This window comes from Dipteris shenzhenensis, chromosome 32 (assembly GCF_047967505.1).
Source record: "Dipteris shenzhenensis isolate YYH24624 ecotype China chromosome 32, Dip_SZ_1.0, whole genome shotgun sequence".
In the NCBI taxonomy this organism is placed as follows: Eukaryota; Viridiplantae; Streptophyta; class Polypodiopsida; order Gleicheniales; family Dipteridaceae; genus Dipteris; species Dipteris shenzhenensis.
This window is the reverse complement of record NC_141627.1, coordinates 29,049,560-29,069,860: the sequence shown is the minus strand read 5'-3', so window position 1 is coordinate 29,069,860 and position 20,301 is coordinate 29,049,560. Positions and strand designations below refer to the sequence as shown.

General features: G+C 41.9%; 1 protein-coding gene across 1 annotated transcript; it reads right to left on the bottom strand.

Moving 5' to 3' along the window:
• Positions 1-10,983: 10,983 nt before the first annotated feature.
• Positions 10,984-17,256, bottom strand: LOC147880572 (uncharacterized). The gene is made up of 6 exons (XM_087371122.1): positions 15,824-17,256; positions 15,503-15,609; positions 13,551-14,139; positions 12,309-13,409; positions 12,126-12,209; positions 10,984-12,001 (listed from the first exon to the last, which is right to left on the bottom strand). The coding sequence occupies exons 1-6, from the start codon at positions 15,975-15,977 to the stop codon at positions 11,847-11,849; spliced, it is 2,190 nt and encodes a 729-aa protein (XP_087227248.1). The 5' UTR covers positions 15,978-17,256; the 3' UTR covers positions 10,984-11,846.
• Positions 17,257-20,301: the final 3,045 nt, after the last annotated feature.

The window sequence follows — 20,301 nt, the reverse complement described above, 5'->3', positions numbered from 1 at the left end:
CTTTGCTCAATGGAACATGTTTTTCTTTGCAATTCTTTACTAATGATAATACTAATACTTATTTTTAGCAGGGCAAAAAGATAATATTATAGCATTTATAATGGAGCTATAACATTGTATATTTAGAGCTCCATATGAGGAGTTACCATCAAAACCATAAAAAACTAGCTCCTGGCTATAAGCTAAAATTTTGAAAGTACTATGTGCAGAGAAAAAATTGAAGATTTCAACATGAATTTAACAGCCAAGTAAAAAGTAGCATCAATTCAGTTTGGTTCTTCTTTGACTTTTGAGGCATATGGGGAAAACTAAGAGCTTACAAGAGCAGGATGGGGGGGGGGGTTATTTCATTTCTTTGTCCTAACAATGAAGGCATAGAAGATCTTTATGGCTTCTCTAAGCCTTTCTTGCTCCTATAACACCAAGAGGAGAAAATATTTTTTGGATTAGTATCAACATGATTAAATTGGAATTTGTTAACAGAGATCCAAATAATCCACAATGCATGTGCTCTAATGTAAACTCAGTTTTTTGCTTGACCTTCAGAGCATAAAGTTCCTTCCACTTTAAAGGCTCCCCTATATGCATCTGCATAAACTTCCAAACTGTTCTTGCATGGGGGCAGCCAACAAACAGGTGAAAGATGTCCTCCTTATGGTTGCCACACCTCTTATAGTAGCCATCACCTTTGCAGATGACCAAACTTCTAGCATTTATCCAGACTGCCATGTGCGTTATGAGCCAGAGTAAGGTGGAGTGTTTTTTAGGGATGCTTTTTTACTATACTCTTATGAATTTGTCTCTCCAGAGGTTGTTGCTGTCTTGAAGCTTTTATCTTGCATTGAGGACCCTAAAAATGTCCTCTACAATAGAGGAAGGAGTGGGGATGGGAAAAAAAGGGGGGTGTACCTCCTTTCAACGTATATCCATAGCCCAATCCTCCCCATTATAGTTCCTAAGAAGCAATAGTGAGCGTAAATTCTGTCCTAATTTCTAGCCAAGTTTTCCATCTAATATTTTTTTTGTCCCAAACTTGACTACAACATTGAAGTCCTTTCTTGAAGAGAAGTTTACCTTTATTAAAATCCTTGTCTTGGAGAGGTTTATCCTTATGGACCACCGAGACCCAAATAGAGTCAAGAGCCATGAAGGCCCCCTTCCCTGAGAAAATAATTCGGTAGCTTATTTCCTTAAAATATTTCTAGAAGGATTGCCAAAGGGAGCTTCCCTTAGAGTTGCAGGGCTTTTAACTGCATATGGCAGAGAGAAGAGGAAAACTCTTCCATTTAGGGTCTCTTATTGGTCTAATTTGGTTAACATTCCTTAGTAGAAGTTGTGCCCAATCACTGTCAAGGTTTAAAATAGCCTTAAATCTATGAAGCAGAAAGTTTTCTTGTAGCTTTATAATACTAATTTTTTGATAGAGAACTAGGCTAGCCTAAATAAGCTCATGGAGGTGTACTCAAAATTTGCAATAAGATTAAAGTAAAAAATAAATGCATCTGAAATGTCTTCCCTTTATTAAGACTGGGGACCTTGGGGACCCCTTCACTCTAGATTGGGGACCCCTCCACTCTTTATTAAGATTGGGTACCCCTCCATTCTAGATTGCATAGCAGAGCTTTACACAAATCAGCCTAGGGACCATATTCAGGTACCTCGATTGCCCTTTAGGTCTAAGAGTTACTATCAAATAGAGACTTAATGGTTCTATACTAAAATTCAAGGAAAGTCCCATAATTGGTGAGACAAGCCAATTTCTCTTCTTGGTAGAATCACTATTATTAAGCAATCCTTTCATTCTATTGGTGTAGGTGGTGTCAGTACTTCCTTTCTCTACAGGAGGGCTTTTTCTAACAATCGAGAAGCTTTCCAAGAATTTCTTGTGGAGAAATAATTGGAATTCAATCTCTTCGACAATTTTGACTTTTAAAAAAGAGGTAGGGGATTGGGATCGAACTCTTTAAATACATGTGATAAGTTACATTGCAAAAGGCTCATGAAGCTCATTCCTAGTAGCCATGGGTTCTTGCACATCATACTTGTGGAAAAAATTGCTTGGTTCCTATAAACAAAAGGTGACCAAAGATTGCATGGTGATGAATTCTAGGTCAAAATACGTGGATAAATGGATTTCCTTTTCAGGATCACGTGGCTTCTATTTGTATTATCCCTCATATGTCAAAATCCTTGGTAAAAAAGTATAGAGTGCTTGTCTTAATGTATGGAAGCACAAAAAGCAAGACTGGTGCATTGATGAGTTGGCTCATCGATTTCAACTATCTTACAAGGAGCTTTACCCAATTGATGGGTTGGTTAGGATACATGTTCCTCATACTTTAGCCAATGATTTGTTCTTAGCACAAGAGTTTGGGTGGTCAAGGACTGAATCTTTGATGAGCTACATTCATGAACAAAGAGAAGTGCTCCATACATGCACAAATGCTGAGGGATAGGAGAGACACTATGAAGCTGGGGTACAACATTCCCATGCACATATTGATTTTATTTGTCATGAAGGTATAATAACCTTTCATGGCCCGAACCATATACCCTATTCTATCCACTATAAAGTTTTGGCTAATGACTTTGTTTGTGTTTATTAGGATGACGACAATCGGAAGCTAGGTGAGGAATCCATTAAAATAGTTTTTGCCAAACTGAGTTTGGGTGAGTCCCATAACGTACATGACATGGCAATGAAGAAGACCTTGGAGAGTGTGAAGAGAAGAGAGTTATGTTTTCAATGAATTGGAAACTGAAGGGAATATATTAATAGAGAACAGATTTGTTCCCCTTGTGTAACAACACTGGCATGGTTGGTTGATTACATGCTTGAGATGTTGCTAATGAATAATAGTTGCATGGCACCTAGCTTTTGTACCATTGTTGAGGCATAGTTAGTTGCCTAATCATGTATGGTTTGGATTCATATATGAACCATGTAACCTATCTTTTGTATATCTTCTTGTGTGGGTTTGAGGAGTAAGGAGGATACCACAATTTCAACCACCTCCTCTTATGTCTCCCACCTTTGTTGTGTGAAGAATAAAGTTGCAAGTAAGAATCTCCCCTCCTCTCCTATATTATTTACATGGTATCAGAGCTTGGTTCATGGTGAGGTGCTTAAGTCGCAAGGAGAGGACATGATACACGAGTAAGAGGATATGTGCTTCTCTCTCTTTTGAGTTCGGACACTATATCTGTGCAGTACCATAGTCATGAGCACAAGGTGCACTATATCCATTTGGGATGTCCTTCACAATGATACACAAGGGCATTAATCTGAGCAAAACAAGGTCCAAAGAACTTTTTGTTACAAAAAGTTCATGATCGAAGGCCATTTTTGGGGCCCGTTTTTGCATTGCGAGCTTTTCCATAAATACTCAAGAGAGAATTTTCAGTTTCAACTAGAATTGCTAGATTTTTGCATTTGAGAAAATTTGCAATAGATATTTGAGTGCATGTGTTTACTACAGAGACCTTGAGATTGTAAGCCATTGTTGGGTGCATGTGTGTATGCATAATCATCACTTGAAGTGACTATTTGGCTATTTTCCACTTTTTCCAATTGCATAAGTTGTGCAGTTTGCCTTGGTAAAAGGCAAAAATTTTGAATTGCTATAGTGGTGCATTTTGCCCTTGTGAGTTAAAAGTTGTGAGTTACAATTAGAGTTTGGTTGTTGCAAGACCTCCACCCAATTTGGGTCATACACCACACACGTGTACATTCTCCTCCACATACTTGTACACCACATAGTACAATAGGCATGCTCCATGTGACAACATCAACGAGGCCCATGACCTTCCATGTGACCCTTTACATGTGAACCATGTGCATACACTCACCTTTCACCTTAGGTAGTGTTTGTAAACCATGATTCTTGCAACACTAGGAACACTATATTTCTAGCTCGACAATACAGCAAGAGAAAATAAAAACCAAACATTTCTTGTGTACGTGTGTAGGCTTGTGGATAAGGGAGTTGTTGATAAGACCAAAGTTGGATTTCTTTTGGTTGGTCATACTGACAATAAAATTAATTCAATGTTTAGTGCATTTGGAAGAAATGATGCATTCACTTTGGTAGAGATGATGGCTTGTGAAAGAATTTTATATCCATGGCGTGAGGTGTATCACTTAAAAGAGACTTATGATCTTAGGAGATTTATTCAAGATGGAGAAGGTGAGGCATGTTATACCAAGAGATTGAATGACTTGAGCTTTCAACATCAATTTCTCATAGAGAAAAAAGTAGATCATATATATATATATATATATATGGTAAGAAATATGCCTCTTCTCCAAATTGGGTGCCCAAAGATGCCTTACAATTTTTGTCCTTTCTTCGAATCCATGAAATATATGCTTCTGTGCAAGAACCTTTAGTGATAAATAGTGACGTGAATCACGCACAAGCTCAAGGAATGGACATTGACTATGGAAGGTGCATGTCTAAGAAGAGAAGTTTGATAGAGAAGGAAAACAACATACACTAGAAGTGGAAACAATGGTGTGTGGTCGTTTGAAGACCAAGGCCCAGATCGTTGATCAATTCAAGAGTAACACTACCGCTTTTTGCAATGTTTTTCTATGAGCAACGTCTTGTCCTCCTTTAGGACATGCTAGACAACCTCATAGTCTACCGCTTGAGGTAGAAGCTTTAATCAACGTACCTATATGAGAGATGTACCTTGGCGCATGATGGTCTCTCCAACCATGAGAAGATCTCACTACAATGTGGGTAGGTTCCATATAAGAATTTGAAAGTTGGATCTATGATTGCAACTCTTGCTCAAGAGAACCTCTTAGACATCCATTCAGGATTGCAAAATTGGTAGAAATTCAAAAGTCTGTGCAAGGGCAAGTGACTTCCATTGTTGTGCAATATTTTAGGACTATGCTCCATAATTAATTGGATGTCCAGAAAGGAAAAGGGCAAGAAGGGGCACCAAAAATCAGCCATGATCGGATGTTCTTGATCTTGGAGAAGTAGACATACTTGTTAATGATTTAGCTTACAAATGATGGATGCCTAAGGAGGAAGACAATAGACATCCTCTTTGAGAAGGTTCCATCCTATGCTGCACATCTTGCTAGAGCCTCCTCCTCTTAACTCACAAGGTTGGAAATGGAAGGAGCATTCAAACTTCATAGGGATGAGGACAATGTTCTGTTGATACTATCAAGGAGGATGGATTTATCTTCTTCTCATTGAATCATGACAATGACCTTGATGATGATGAAATTGGAGATGTTGATACAAAAGAGGATACAGTAGCAGAGTGAAAGAGGATACACTAGTAGAGTGAAAGAGTGCACATACACTTTTTGGTTATGTAACGATCTCTTAAATTTTTTTTTCTTGGAATATCATTGTACCAAAAAATTCCCCAACTTTTCAATTTCTTTGATGAAGTTACCTAACCATAAGGACTTCTCAACATGACAAATCCTTGCATTTCCAAAATTATATACTCCACATTGAATATGCATTGTCTTCTTCTTAAAGGATAGAGGTTTCTCTCTCATGATGAGAAATGGGGTACATTGTCTCATTATCGTTTCTATCCCATGATAGGGACGACATAATGATAATGCATTCTGACTCTTACTAGGCTCTTACCATCCTTTTGTAACCTTCATCTTGGGAAATATAAGTTCCTCTACTTGTTGCAATTATGAAAGTCAAATGGGAAAAAAAATCATAAATTAGATGAATGTGGAGATCCCCATGCATAAAAAGTGAAATAAATAAGAAAAAACAAAACTAAATATGGTGCAATGGATTGCATATGAAATTGAGGAAAGTGGAAAGAAATTGAGAGAAAGAAAGAGAAGAGCCACCATCAACAAGCTTCCAAGCAATATTAAGGAGTCATGTCATGAGTGAGCTTTCATGGAGTGCATTATTGATGGAGGTTACAAGGGAGTGTCATTGGATTGCCTTGATGATAGAGAATGAAGCTATGCATGGCCTGTGGTTGTTGAAATGAGGTCTTAAAAAGACTTACATAGCAATGTATGGGAGAGCATATATAATAGGAAACAAATATTCATAAAACTCTTATTGTATTTATTGATTGCACTCAAAATTTGACCACCACTGGACAATATATCATTAAAAAACATGTGGGCATGGCAAGCAATATCTAAACATTAGACTCAATGGGGAATTCCCTCTTCCTTCTACATAGTCACATGCATGTAAGCAAAGGGATTTTCTTTAGATTTGGGGGTGTACTATAAGCAATGGGGGTCCTTTTTACTTTTTAAGCTAATATGTATATGTATAATATACTAAGAAGTCATTATTTTTAAAGGTCCAACCCATACATAAGGATTTTTCTGAATGGCCCAAGCATAGCCCGTAGCACATTTGGGATCCTATGATCCCAGTGCTTTTAGTGTTCATTTACGATCTTGTGAAGAATGGTTTTCTTCTTTGATCATGGCCTTTGCTTGTTGACCATTTGCCCTTGGTAGTAAGCCATTGTTTTCTTATGCTAAATTAGGAATTCCTTCATCAAATTTATATGATTGAGTTGATGAAGTGAATTCCTTGATATGATATGATCTCGATCAAGCACCCAAATTTGCAAATGATATTCTCATACAAGGGCCTTGCTATACTTCACACTATGTTGTCCCTTACATGTAGTCGATTGCCACCATGACATACTCTTGCATCTAAGGTGTGTTCTAACCCTGAATGGACCAATAAAATCTAACCCCATTTTTGAAAGGATTCTCATGGGTAGGTGGAGTTGAGTGGCATCTAATCTCTTCAAACTTTGGCCTACCCAACTATTGGCATATGTCACACCTTTTACAATGCCTTGCTACACCTACATGTCAATGAACATCGTGGGAAAGTACAACAAGTACTCCTCCTTTGTGGTTGCATGTAACATTGCCACCATTAGGGCTTTCACCTTCTCATCCTGAGTACTTTTGAAATTTGATTTTTACCTTCAATCCCGCCATTTTGGGGTTGCTAGTGGGCTATATGATAAAATCTCCCATTCTTGTGGAGCATGCTATTGAACTCCTTGCCTTTGGGCATATGGTAGCACACTGCTGCCTAGTCCTTCATGCTTGATATGTCCAAATGTCCTTCAGCAGTAAAGCCTTAATGCCTTCTTGACTCTGTTGGTCTTCTTGCGATCCTTCCCCTCTCTTGTCCTTGGTGTCATGCTTAAGTTTTGCCAACTCAAGCTTCCCATGTTCTACTTTAGCTTAGATTTCCTCATCATTTATTCCGTGAATTGGGTAATTCACTTTCACCATCCATCTTCTCTTCTCAATTGATATCTTTTTTAGCAATGAGAGCTCTTGCATCCTCCTCTATGCCTCACAATCATTGTGCTCTAACTTGCCTGAACTTTTGCAGTTTTTATCATCAACACACCTCATACTACGGTTTTCGATTTGTGTAACTTGACCCCTAGATCATCTCTCAACAATTGCATGAGTGTCAAATTGATGGATTCATTGGGATGCAAGCATTGCATGAGTGTCGAATTGATGGATTCATTAGGATGCAAGCAATGTTTGCCTTTTCAAAGACCCCCCTTGGAAAAGGAGCGCCTAATTGGAATATCCTACTCTCCTCACCCTTGAGAAATGATAGCCTAAAATGGACGATCATGCTCGAAACTTGGTGGAGGATATTAGCCATAAATTCATAAAAATGCTTGTTTTATTCATATAGCTTAATGAAAAAGCTTCAACAAACATGTTAAATATCTAAGTCATGCCTTGCCATTTGATTTGATATGCTACATGATCCCATTTGGATTTGTCAACTGAAAAGATATAGGTTGTCTAAGTTTGGCTGGTTGCCCACATTTTTGTCCCAAACCCAAATGAGCACCTAATTTTTTAACATTCACTTTTCACTTCCCTTCCACAATTTGATGTAAGCCCATAACATAATCTTCCTAGGGTGCAGGGTTATTTTTTATCTAGGAGGTAAGGTGTTGACTGGAACATCAAGTCATTAACACACAATAGCATAAGAACAATGTCTCATGCTATCTTCTTGATTTATAAAGAAGAACCTAAATTAGATATTTGAAGTTTCATTGCAAGAATAATGATCATGAATAATGATCAACATAAAGCAACATAAGAACAACGTCTCATACTATCTTCTTGATTTATAAAGGAGGACCTAAATTATACGATTGAAGTCTCATTGCAAGAATAATGATCATGAATTCTTGCATTCCAAGCACATGGTACCTGTGGAAGAGTAACAAAGACAACTTTTCCAAGAGGAGAGCCACGTGGGCCATGTTGACTTTATAAATGGCTATTTGCTCATTGAATTTCCAAATTGGCCTCACTTCTTCTTGTATCTTGGGCACTACACCTCTTTTGGAAGCTATTGGTACCCATGCCTTTCTCCCTTTTGCTCCTTCCTCACCACTTGGTTTCTTTGCCATTCTCACAAACTCCATCCCACCATCTTCCTTTTTTGGATCTAGTATAGACCTTCTCCAATAGGTTTGCCAAAAAAGTAAGCTATGAATTGTATACTATTAACATATTAGTTCCATTCACTTGAACATGCATTCGGTTTTTTTCTCTGCTTTGAGCTCCGTGAGAGTCATTTCTAGATGGCCTAACAAAAGCATTCACTTTAGTACTTTTGCCATCTTGGCATTGATACTCACCTCTTTCGGAAGTTGTTGGTACCCTTGCCTTCCTCCTCCTTAGTATTGATGTATCTTCAACATTCCTATACACTCCATCCACTCCATCCCACCATCTTCCTTCATTGGCATATCTAGCGTAGACATTCCCAAGTACGATCGCCATAAAAGTTAGCTATGAATCATGTACAATTAACATGTAGGTTTCATACACTAATATGTGCATTTGGTCTCTAAGATCCGTGAAGGCAATATGCCTACTTATAGACGGCCTGACAGAAGCATTCGCTCATTACAACCCCTCATGAAATTTTCTCGATTGTAAGTGAGGTAGAACGATGGACGAATGCACATTCGAATGTAATTACACAATGTACTAGTTGCCCAAAGGCTGAACAGCATTTGGAGAAAGAAAGTGTTCCGTTTATTTCTTCATCTCTATGCGAGGCAGGACAATCGACATGGGACGTACTCTACACGCCTGATCCTTTGTCAAACTCACTCTCTCTACAACCCATCAAGTGCTAAGTACAACGTGTATGCCTCAATAATTCGTGGCAATGCCACACTTTGGTAAATGACTCACATTACTATCTACACAAGCAGTGTGATAACCACCACCACCCACAACAATCGACTACTCATTAAATACTCTCGTGTTGGGAATCTCGCCTCTAATGCTGCCCAATCACTACGATGGTAAATGCTTTCAAGACTTAAGATGCACTTCCTATCAAAACTGTGGTCACGATTCCACCATGTGTCTTTCCTTTCGTGTGGCACCTTCTTCATGGTTTGGCCTTAACTGCCAAGTCGGTCCAAATAACTTGTATTCTGGCCAACGGATCGCTTCATCTTGCATTTGCTTCATCGGGTTTTTCAATTCGTTGGGGGGACCCCTTCATTTTGGGGATTCAACACCAAGCGTCCTAATCCTAATACTAACCCTTAGGGAGAAGAACCTCCTACAATGGAGGGGGAAAGTGTCCAAGCTGCAATTCACACCACACTACTCGTAACCTAATAAATCACCCCTTGCTGGTAGCATGAACATGTATAGAGAAATGGCTCAACCACCAAAAGGAAGTAAGCCTGAAGCTGTTCAAACCTTCTTTGGATAGTGCCTGTGAGAAAAGATCGGCCAGATTCTGATGTGTAGGACAACAAATCAAGCTAATCTCTTCTGCATGCAATCTCTCTCTGACATATTGATGATGTACCTCTATGCGTTTCATGCGAGCATGAAACACAAATTATATTAGCACTCAAACTATCAATGAGAATAGGAGTAGGTGATTCCATAACCTCATGAAGATATGCCATCAACAACTTAAGCCACACTCAATTGTAGTTGTGAAGGCTGCCCTATACTCGACGTCACATGAAGAGGTGGTTACAACGGGTTGTTTCTTGCTCACCCAAGATATGCATGAGCTACCAAGAAAGAAACAGTTTGTCTAGGACCAGACTCACCAACCCAATCTAAAGCATTAAATGCATGGAACGGAGAGCCACCCCCGTTAGAACAATCTGTAATGCTGGTCCCTGTAAGTATTTGAAAAACGAATTTTAATGCATTCCAGTGAATGGCCTTTATATATGCAGTCACTTCTGACACTCCGTATTAAATGTCATGACGTGTGTTGCATAGGTAAAAAAGGCAACCAATAGCCTGGCGAGAGTCCAGCAGCCAGGCAAGCATATATCTAAATGAATCCATGAACATGCCCAAACTCATCCTCTAAAAAAACAACACATAGTGCAGTTTCAATCTCACGATAGTCACTCAAAAGGTTGAAACCATAAACTCCAATACACATAGCAGGGACTAGCTACTATGACATCCCCACAGGCGTCATCAGCCAGGCAAGCATCTTCAAAAGGCCATTTTTTGGCCTTGTCAGCAAAGCAGCAGTAGCACCAGCAGTACATCAGGCTAGTTGCAGCAGCTAGGCAAAGGAGCAGCTCTTGAGCATTCCTGGTGTTGTGAGTAATCTCTCCCTCTCTCTCTCTCTCTCTCTCTCTCTCTCTCTCTCCTTCCTGCTTGTTTCAGTTAAGATGTATTCAGAACCTCTTTTGCATTGTTATGGATTGAGCAATCCTCAAGCCACATAGTATGCTGAGTGAGATGATAAAAAAGCACAGCCACCTCTAATACCACTGCACATGCACATCCCAGGAGGGCTCTGATCAGAACCACCAATCAGTCCCTGCTTGGAGGTCCCAGCCAATCATCTGGGTTAAAAAGTTGTGGACCCTTCAAATCAGTATGCTGGATTTCTACACTGCTTTCTCAAAACGGTACAAATCAACGAGGATTGCGGAGGCATTAAAATTTTCACTGTGTTCTATTATGCGTTTAGACTTTGGGTTCTGCATGTATGCAGTGGCCTGACTTTCTCAAAAGAAGAATAACCAGAGTTCAATAGCCTTTAAGACCAGCTCCTGGTGTCTCTGCCTCGCTATCAATTTTATATATTAAATCACCTAAGTTGAATGATACATCTTCAAAGAATGTGCAAACAGGAGACTCATATGAAACGGATACCTACTGCCAAGCCTAGCATTTATGGTTTAAGACAAGAAGGAACAATTCTAGTAGGCAGGCCAGTCATAGATCCCAAGCTAAATCTTGACACAGGCTTCTTCTGTATCAGCTCCAAAGCCACCTCAAAACCACATTCCAGATTTTGATGGGAAACACGTTGCCATGCCACTTCATTGCTGAAGAAGGTCTAAGGGGCAATGAATACTTGTCATCCATTGCTTTTCATGCACAAATACTACCTTTGTTTTACTTTGTCTGCTGGAATAAATTTAAAGGGGATGTCACACATATCAGCAACCAAGCCTACCATAGGGGCTAAAATCCACCAGCCTTCAAATTGGTGGAAAGGCTTCCAAGGTCACACAACTGTATACCCAGATTATTTCCAATGAGTTATCAAATGGGGATGGCAAGGATCCTGGTTGGCAGGATTGCCGAGTTGCTTCGCAAATGGCCCAAATTATCAGTTTCCTGGTCTGCCTAATGAAATATGTTCGATGCGTAGCTGGGATATGCAGGAGGCATTTCGTCTGCAATTTCCAGTTACTTGGCACTGGTGGCTGCCAATTCAGCAGTTGTTAATAACGACAATTGACAAGGGAAACAACTAGGTGTCCATGCTTTGGGTGGGGCAAGCTCACAGGACTGACGATGCAAATAGCTGTCTGAATTTTGAAGAAAGCCCAGGAGCAGGCAGTCTTGGACCATGGGGGGTGGCACCCAAATCATCAGGACTTTCATCAGGAGTTTTCCCGAGCACATTGAGCAATTTCATTCTCTTCAACTCATTCCCTGCAAAAGAGTGATGACCAAAATGGTATTCAGTGAGCAAGATAGTTGATGAGCTAGCTTCATCCAGTATTCCACAAAAGACCACAACATATGCTCAAACTACCCTATAAAAAGTTATATATACTTTCTTCTAAAGCGAGCCTTATTGCCCTGGTTTCAAGCTCCACTGCGTGTCCACTCCTTGCGGCTGATGAAAGTGACCGTAATGCTGTTGCAAAATGTTATAAACTCAGCATGAGATAAAAGATGAAACCGGTTATTAGCAAACAGTCAGCACAAGCTGCTGTATAAGGCATCAAGTTCTCACCTTGCAGACAATCATTTTGATCCGACTCATCACACTGTTTCAGAAATGCTTGCAGCTGCTTGAAGCGTTGCTCAAATGGCAGCAATTTTACAGTATCCGTTTCTGCCATTTTCCCTGCAGGTGTTGCAGAGAGGGCAAGAAATTTTCCCCAGTCTGCATCACTGGAAGAGCTCAAATGAACAGGAGTCTTTCCATATCCAGAACCTGGTAATTTCTGGGAATGCAACAAACGGAGAGGAAGGGAGGGCTCTCCTTCTGAGAAAGTTGACAAAGATTTGGGCATCTGGGCATAAGCAGGGGTTGTGAAGAGTTTCAGTCCATCTGATGGTACATTGATCTCCTCCATTGCATCTGACGAAACTCTTGCTATGTGCCCTACAACATCAGGAGCCGTGGAAGAGCTATTCAATATTGCCGTTGAAGGTGAAGATATCAATCTTGAACCATTCTTTGGTTCCTGCTCTTTGTGGTAAAATGAAGAGAGCTGCGAGTTAGAACATTCTTCATATGAGATTCTAACACCTTGGCCATGCTTCTCGATACCATCCCTCCATGGGGTGTCCTCAGGACATATCTCATGTTTTCTTGTATACTCCAGAATGTGATTCCCATTCCTTTGAACCATTTGGGTTGGATAGTTAATCCACTGAGCACCTGTGCCTGTATCCTCCAATACACAGCCAGTGGCCTTTGGCTGCTCAGCAGCTTGTCTTTTCTTTCTCAAGGGCCTTCTAGCCTCACCACATGAAGGTGCACAATCTGCTAGGAGACTATCAAACCCACCCTGTTCCTGGCTACTCCCTGATGTTGAACCATGGTGCGAGTAAAAGGGCTTGAACCTCTTCCCAGAGTTCTGTATGGCATGTCTATTTTGTCCACCTTTGTCATTTGCTGCCTGTTGCTCCTCAGCGGACATATCTAGGACACTGGGGAGCAGCTGCATGTACTTGGCACACTCCACCATCGTTGTATTTGCTAAAGAGGAGGCTTGTTTTGCAGGCAGGCATGAAGTTGTACATGCACCATCAGCTGTATATGGTAGAGACACCATAGAAGAAAACGATTTCATTGCCAGGTTTGACTCTTGCGATAGACATTCCACTGTTGGTACACCGAGAACAGAAGAAGCAGGTGTCAGAGACTCTCCTTGTTTCATAAACTGCTTTGGAAAGAGAAGGTCCTTAATCAAAAACACAGTTAGAGAACCCTAAGAACGCTGGAGCGTTGTAGTTTTTGCCATACCTGGTTTCAATAATTGCAGAGAGCTATTATTAGGCAAAGATGAAGATCCATTGCGAAGTCCACCTGTATGTCCTGTCCACTGCAGACAGTGTCTTGGTTGAGGATTTGATCCTTCAGCTGTAGACAACTTCGACACTCCCAACACTCTGGGATGTGAAGGCTGGGCCGGATAGTGGCCAAAGGACAAACCAAGATCTGATTTCTGAATCACTTGCCCCTGCTTTTCATGATTTGGTAGTGACAGACACAAGAGGTTCTCTTTATGAAGCTCAGGTCCCTCCCTTTGCACTTCTAGCTGAATTCTGTTCAAATTTTTGGAAGCAGCCGAGGTTGCAAATTGAACTGACCTTGCAGGTAGCTGGTGCCAATAAAATTGCTGGGACTTTGACACACCTGTCACAAAAGGAGCTTCACTGGTTTGACTCTTTTGCATTTCTAGAGGGCCGATACCCAGAGACAGAGATGGGGGGTAATGTGAAGACTCCGGTGTTTCATAACTTTGAGGCTTCTGTCGTGAAACTGACTGCATCGGCGTACAGGGGGCAACATTTGGTGCCATCTCAGTACCATTAGTATGCATGCCTTGCACCTGCAGACGCTTTAGATCAGAATTAAAAAAATATTTGCTGCCTCCCCTCCCTTTCAGATGTATATAGAAAATGTTTCTTGTTACACATAAAGAAAGATATTGACCACACCACGCTAAAATGGGAATCAGCAATACATACATACATAGATATCTATCTACCTGCACAAAGAGAGAGAGAGAGAGAGAGAGAGAGAGAGAGAGAGAGAGAGAGAGAGGGGTGGATAAACATATGTTCTCGCAGAATCACTAGCTACTATCATATCCACAGTGACGTCATTGAAGGTCAATGGTGGGCATATGCTCTCACAGTTTCACATCTGTCGACACACCTCACATACATCCACACACTCAGACACACACGTAAGCATAAAGTCTTCATACTGAGTTCCTGTCAAAGCTCAGGATGTAAGCATCAAATCATACGATAAAGGCTAGCACTTACGGTTAAAAATTGGATATAGCACTTCAAAAAAGGACAAAAAGGGCATTGAAGATGGGAGAAACCGATAAAAGAACTGAGAAGAACCTTACTCCTGCATGACTCTGAACATTTGTTGCTCTGTAGTCCCCGACATGCATTTATCCCACAGCAACACAGAAAAACAAACGAACACCCTCAAACTAGGAACTCTAGAACATACCATTCCAGGGGAGCTGAACGTGAACAATTCCCGAAATAGAAAGTTCTAACTTGACTACAAACATATCTACCGTTATCAACTGAGCCTAGTGGGCGGATGCACATCAAATAACTCATTAACAGACTGATGCAAGGTTGGATTTTCTAAGTCCAAAACTCAGGATAGTGTATTGTAAAATACCATGCTATCTAATCTGCTTGTGAGCTTCAGTGACATGCTTGCGGTAGAGAGGGATCGTCAATAATTTCTGTGTAGGATTTCTAACTAGCTTATGCCTAAGCGGACATGATCACGGTTATTAATTACCTAGAGACTTGAGTGATGTTCTATATTGCCATCTATAGACGATTGTTTTTTCTTTTTCAGTGACGCGCAGTCCTTAAAGAAAACGTACTTTTACGTTGCTAAACTACCAAATCAATAGACAATAAGCAAAATTTGCAAACTTCTTGCGGGATAGCTTTGACATATCTCAAGTATTCTCATTAGATCCTTTCTGAACCCTGTATGCGACTTGTAGAGGGAACTTGCAAATTTAATCGAGGCATTTTAAATATTTGCATGTGTCTAGAAAATGTGATTTGAGGATTTTTCTGAGCACGCATACGAAGCAGAATGTGGCCCATCCCTAACCAAAGCACTTCATTACACACGGCTGCAAAGGCTGCCCTACAGAATGAAAGAAGAGGAAGCCAGTTTGGATTAATATTCAAAACTCTTACTTGATCTGAGGTCATCCACAGTGGCATAGCTTCTGTGCCTGCTAACTTCAAAACTGACTTAGATCCAGTGGCGTCTTTTCCAGTCCCTTCAGCAGGATAAATTGCCCCTGCAAAAATATACAATGGTGCAATGAAAAAGCTTCCACTAACATAGATCTCAAACGTTCAGCTACGAAGTTCATAGCTACTACGGTCTAAAATGATCAATGGCACAAATTTTCAGGGACAAGCACGGTGGCCGTTCGCAGACATGCAAGGATGAACTTGAAGCGCGCGAAGTGCGACTCAAAGAGCTAGAATCCTATGGGGCGGTGATCTCACCTTTTGTCGAAGACGGATCAGTAAAGCTTGTATCTGAGCTCATTTTCTCCTGGAGCCAGGGCGGGCAAATTCGCAGCTTTGAAGAGTCATGAGCAGGTGCAAAACATCCGATCACGTGATGGGTACCCGGCTGCTCGACGTCGGAGGTCGTCATGGTGGCTCTGTCGTAACCGTGACGTTGTTCACGGGGAGGGCTGCAACGCCGGGGGAGTCGAAAGAAGCATATCCAATTATCGAGTCCAGGAGGCTCTCGAGTCCCTTCTGGCTGCGTACTGCGTTCTACGGGGACTTTAGACAGACCTGTAGGCTGTAAGAAATGCTAGACGAAGGAGGAAGTCTATTGCGAGAAGTGACGACAAGCCACGACCAGCTGAAGTTCACACAGTACAATGTATTGCAATATCTACAGGTGCCATGCTCAGCTGAAAAGGCCTAGCCTGCAAGAAGAGTTTCCAAGGTGCAATCTTGTTTTCTTTCAACGAAAAGAACAGTCGGGCCGAGAATCGAGATGCAGCAAATTTAAGGCTTCGGCCTGACGCGATCTTCCCGTGAACCATGCTTCTCAGTTACCAAGGAATTCGCCTTTCCTTCCCGAATTGTAGCTACACAATCCTCGGAAGTTCAACGACGCACCGACTGCCTCCCCTGCTGCCACATCGTAACGTCCAAATGAAGCTGCTGTTACGCTTCTGCTCACTGCGAGGAGTTGCGGTAAATGCGGAGGGCTGAGTGATCGACCCCAAATCTCTCGTCCAAGATGCAGACGTTGTATCGGATCGACAGTCAAAGCAGCATTATGCTGCTGGAAGGCCGAGCAAGAAAGGCTTCAAAACTTCAACTCCCATAAATTGAATGATGCTCTCTCTCTCTCTCTCTCTCTCTCTCTCTCTCTGAGCTACAGGTGAGGCTTCGGCCTGCGGTTCCAAGATTGCGGAAGAGATATCAAAATACCGGTCGCTGAGGCTGTCTATAGAAGAAGTTTGAAAAAAGAAGGGCACTGCTCAAAGTCGTCAGAGGGCAGAAAATGCGCGTGGAAGAGACAGCAAAAACGACCTGCCCAAACATGTACTCCTGCGGCACCTTCTTCCCAGGGGGGCACTACCTTCCTCTCAGGATGGAATGGGTCAATGGAAAAGGATGCCTTAACGCTCGAGAGGGCCGGCTACACTGGGGGCAACGATGGTGATGGAAAGGGGAGATTCAAATGCAGAATACGAAGCTTTCCTCGTGATCAACCGTGAAGGCAGGGAAGAGGGGGGGGCGGGGGGAGACTGAAGAGGGAAACCGTTTGCTTAAGCTTGGCGGGAGCAATTGGTGGATTGGTGAGCGGCAGTTGCTGCTGCAGGAGAGTGAAGAGCACTGGAGAATCATCTTGCGAGAGATGAATCAGATGATACGTCCAGAGGGTGGAAGAAAAACTACCAAAGCTCAAGAATCCCACTAAGCAGTAAAGAATGAGAGGCGTGCTACAGGAGACAATCTATTCTAACAGTCTCTTTCTCCCTCTCTGTTCGCTCAGAATTCTAATTTGCAATTTGAAAACCAAGCTCTGTTGTTGCTTTCGATCTGTGAGTTCGGCATCAGCTCTCATCAGCAAAAAGACTTTGACCCCCCCTCCTCCCCTGCTTGCTTGTTTCCTGCTCACAGGAAACAAATCAAGATTGGAGCTTGGCTTCATCAAGCTTTGCTTTTGGACTTAAACGGGAAGCTTTGCTGTGGACTTAATAATTGGGTAACTTTGCTTGAGAATGAAAGAGTTAAAAGAGGCACTGTTGCTTGCTTCTGACGCCCCCAGGATGTTCGCAGATGTAGAGCCAAAGGAAGCCCACAAGTAGAGATTACTGCAGCTTTGATGGAGCAGGAAATTAGGGAGGGGGGGAAGAAAGGGTGGCAACACGTCCACTGCCTCGGATCCAGATTTAAGAAGAGATTTTGTGAGTCGCGTGTGTTTCTGAAAAGCGTCAGCCAATCAAGTGGGTCCTGCCAGACCTGGAATGAATTCTGGTGAAACCAACAATCCTATGGTCACACTGAAATTGATTCTCACATCAGGTTGCTCTTGCGAGTCAAATCTACAGAAATTGGGTAAAATAATGATGGATGCACAGAGAGCTTGGAGGTGATTCTCAACTCAGCTTTGCTCTTCACAGTAATTGGGCAAACGAATTGATGCACCGACAGCTTGGAGGTTTTGTAGACATACAAAGAGAGAAATTTAAACTGTGGTCAATGAGATTGATTCTCAAATCTACAGAAATTGGCCAAACGAATCATGCACAGAGAGCTTGGAGGTTTTGTAGACATGCAAAAAGAGAGATTAATGTGGTCGCTGAGATTGATTCTCTAAGCAGCTTGCTCTTGAGAGTCAAATCTACAGGAATTGGACAAATGGATGATGTAGAGATAGCTTGGAGGTTTTGTAGACATGAGAGAGAGAGAGAGAGAGAGAGAGAGAGAGCTGGGTGTTAAGATGAGCAAATCATTCGGTTTGCTGTTGGGCTGATCCTCGTCTTGCAATCCGAGCCCCATCCTATAAGCTTACAATTGATTGTGATATTGGATTGGCAGTTAACGATCCACACAAATATTTTATTAGCATTGACAAGGTTATGTCCGGTAGCAGGTGTATAGATATTCAAAGGGAAAGAGAGGAGAGACAATGATGGGAGAGGGGAGGTGGGTTGCTGGGTGTTTTTTGTTTGTGTTTGTTTGTTTGTTTGTTTGAAGGTCACCACCATCAACAGAGAAAAACAGAGCTACTTTTACTGTTGGCTGCACTGTTATGACTGTAACGAGAAGAGGCAACCCCAGAGAGAGAGAGAGAGAGAGACCACAAATGCAGAACAAATGCAACACAAATGCAATGCAAGAGGACGACTTTTGCGGTGAGGTCGATGTTATGAAGAATAATGAAAGATAGGAGGAAGAAAATCTGTACAGAAATTTTGTGGCGTTTAGTGAGAAAGGGCGTTTGAGGGGTACCTTCGAAATAAAAGTAAAGTACACTCCTCAGGAAGGCCGCTCAGCTACGATTCTCTTGAGAGATTTGATGGATTGTCATCGGGTGATGCCATTCTCGCGAGGAATCTCCTCCCGACAATCGGCCCCCGTGACGACATTCCAAGTAGCAGCCTAGGAAGATCCTTCTCGCCCGGCCCACCGGCCAGGCTTTCCGAAGAGGCATCCACGAACGTCAAGGGCCCCCCTGAGACATTTCCCTATGGACATCCGGCTATTTGACAGCCAGTAGCCAGGATCTTCCCTGAATGCCCTCCCCTACTCGGAATCTCCTCAGTTTGCTCAACACACAGACCTTCCTGGTCATCAAGGTAAGCTGGTAGGCAGTGAAGCAGGAGTTTGCAGTGAGTTTCTACCAGTTCTTTTAGGGATAATTTCCTTGATATAGACTTTGTTAATCAGACGGCACTGAGCTGACCAATGACCTTGACATTTACATATAGTTGGATGCATCACGAAAGTACCCTTAGCGAATCATCACACTGAAAAGAAGTTCTTGTGCTGTGTGTGTTTGTCTTTTTGCTCGTTTTCTCGTGCATGTGCTTGTTTGAAATTTGCTCCCATAATTTATCATATCATTTTGAATGAGAGGTACCCACATCACTTGCTTCACAAGGCTCACACATAAGCTCGGCAATAACAAAGGAGCCCTCCTCCCCCTCCACCCCTTGCCTTGGAATCCTAGGGCCAACTTTGAGGCTAGCTCAACATCACCAGCTAATTTTTTCCCGAGTAACTTTTTTTTTCATCTTGCAATGATTGCACCTCCAGATGATTTATTACGATCCTCCCTTCAGCCCTCCACGTGGGGGAATGAACCATGGTCGAACTTTACTGGTTGAAAAGTCTCAATAAATAGCTCGGGTCTATCAAAGAGTTTTCTACCATGAAAGTTCTCCCTAGACCCATTCCCCCATACGTCAAGTGCTATGTGGACCCAAACGGATGGCAACAACCTGCTAATCAAGGTGTGGGGCACCTCAAAGCTTCGAAATTGAAAGAGTATGCATAGGTGCCCGAAAGGTTTCGGGTCAGCAGTGGATTGAAGGGAGATTCACAATGGACTTCTGCTCAAGAAGTCTTGCCGATTCGATGGAGGAGATTTCTCCTTTGTCAAGTCTCCTTTGTCGACCCATGACCTTGACAAGGAATGAATTCCCTCATAGGCATTGTAATGAAAGCTAACATCTTCAAAATTTTCGCATCATTATTTTCTCGAATTTTCAATGTTTTCTTGCCATCCATGCATGCCCCACATGCAATCCAACAACCCTCCAATTTATTTTTTCCCCTAATATTTTCCCCAACATTTATTCCTCTCCTTGTCCCTCTCTCTTTCCCCACCAAAAGACCGTTACCCTTTTCCCGCCCAAACTCAAAACAAACCCTTTGCCTTCCTTCCATGCCTTACCTTATATTATTAAGCCTTCCATGTGCATTTCATGTTCACACTTTTGAAT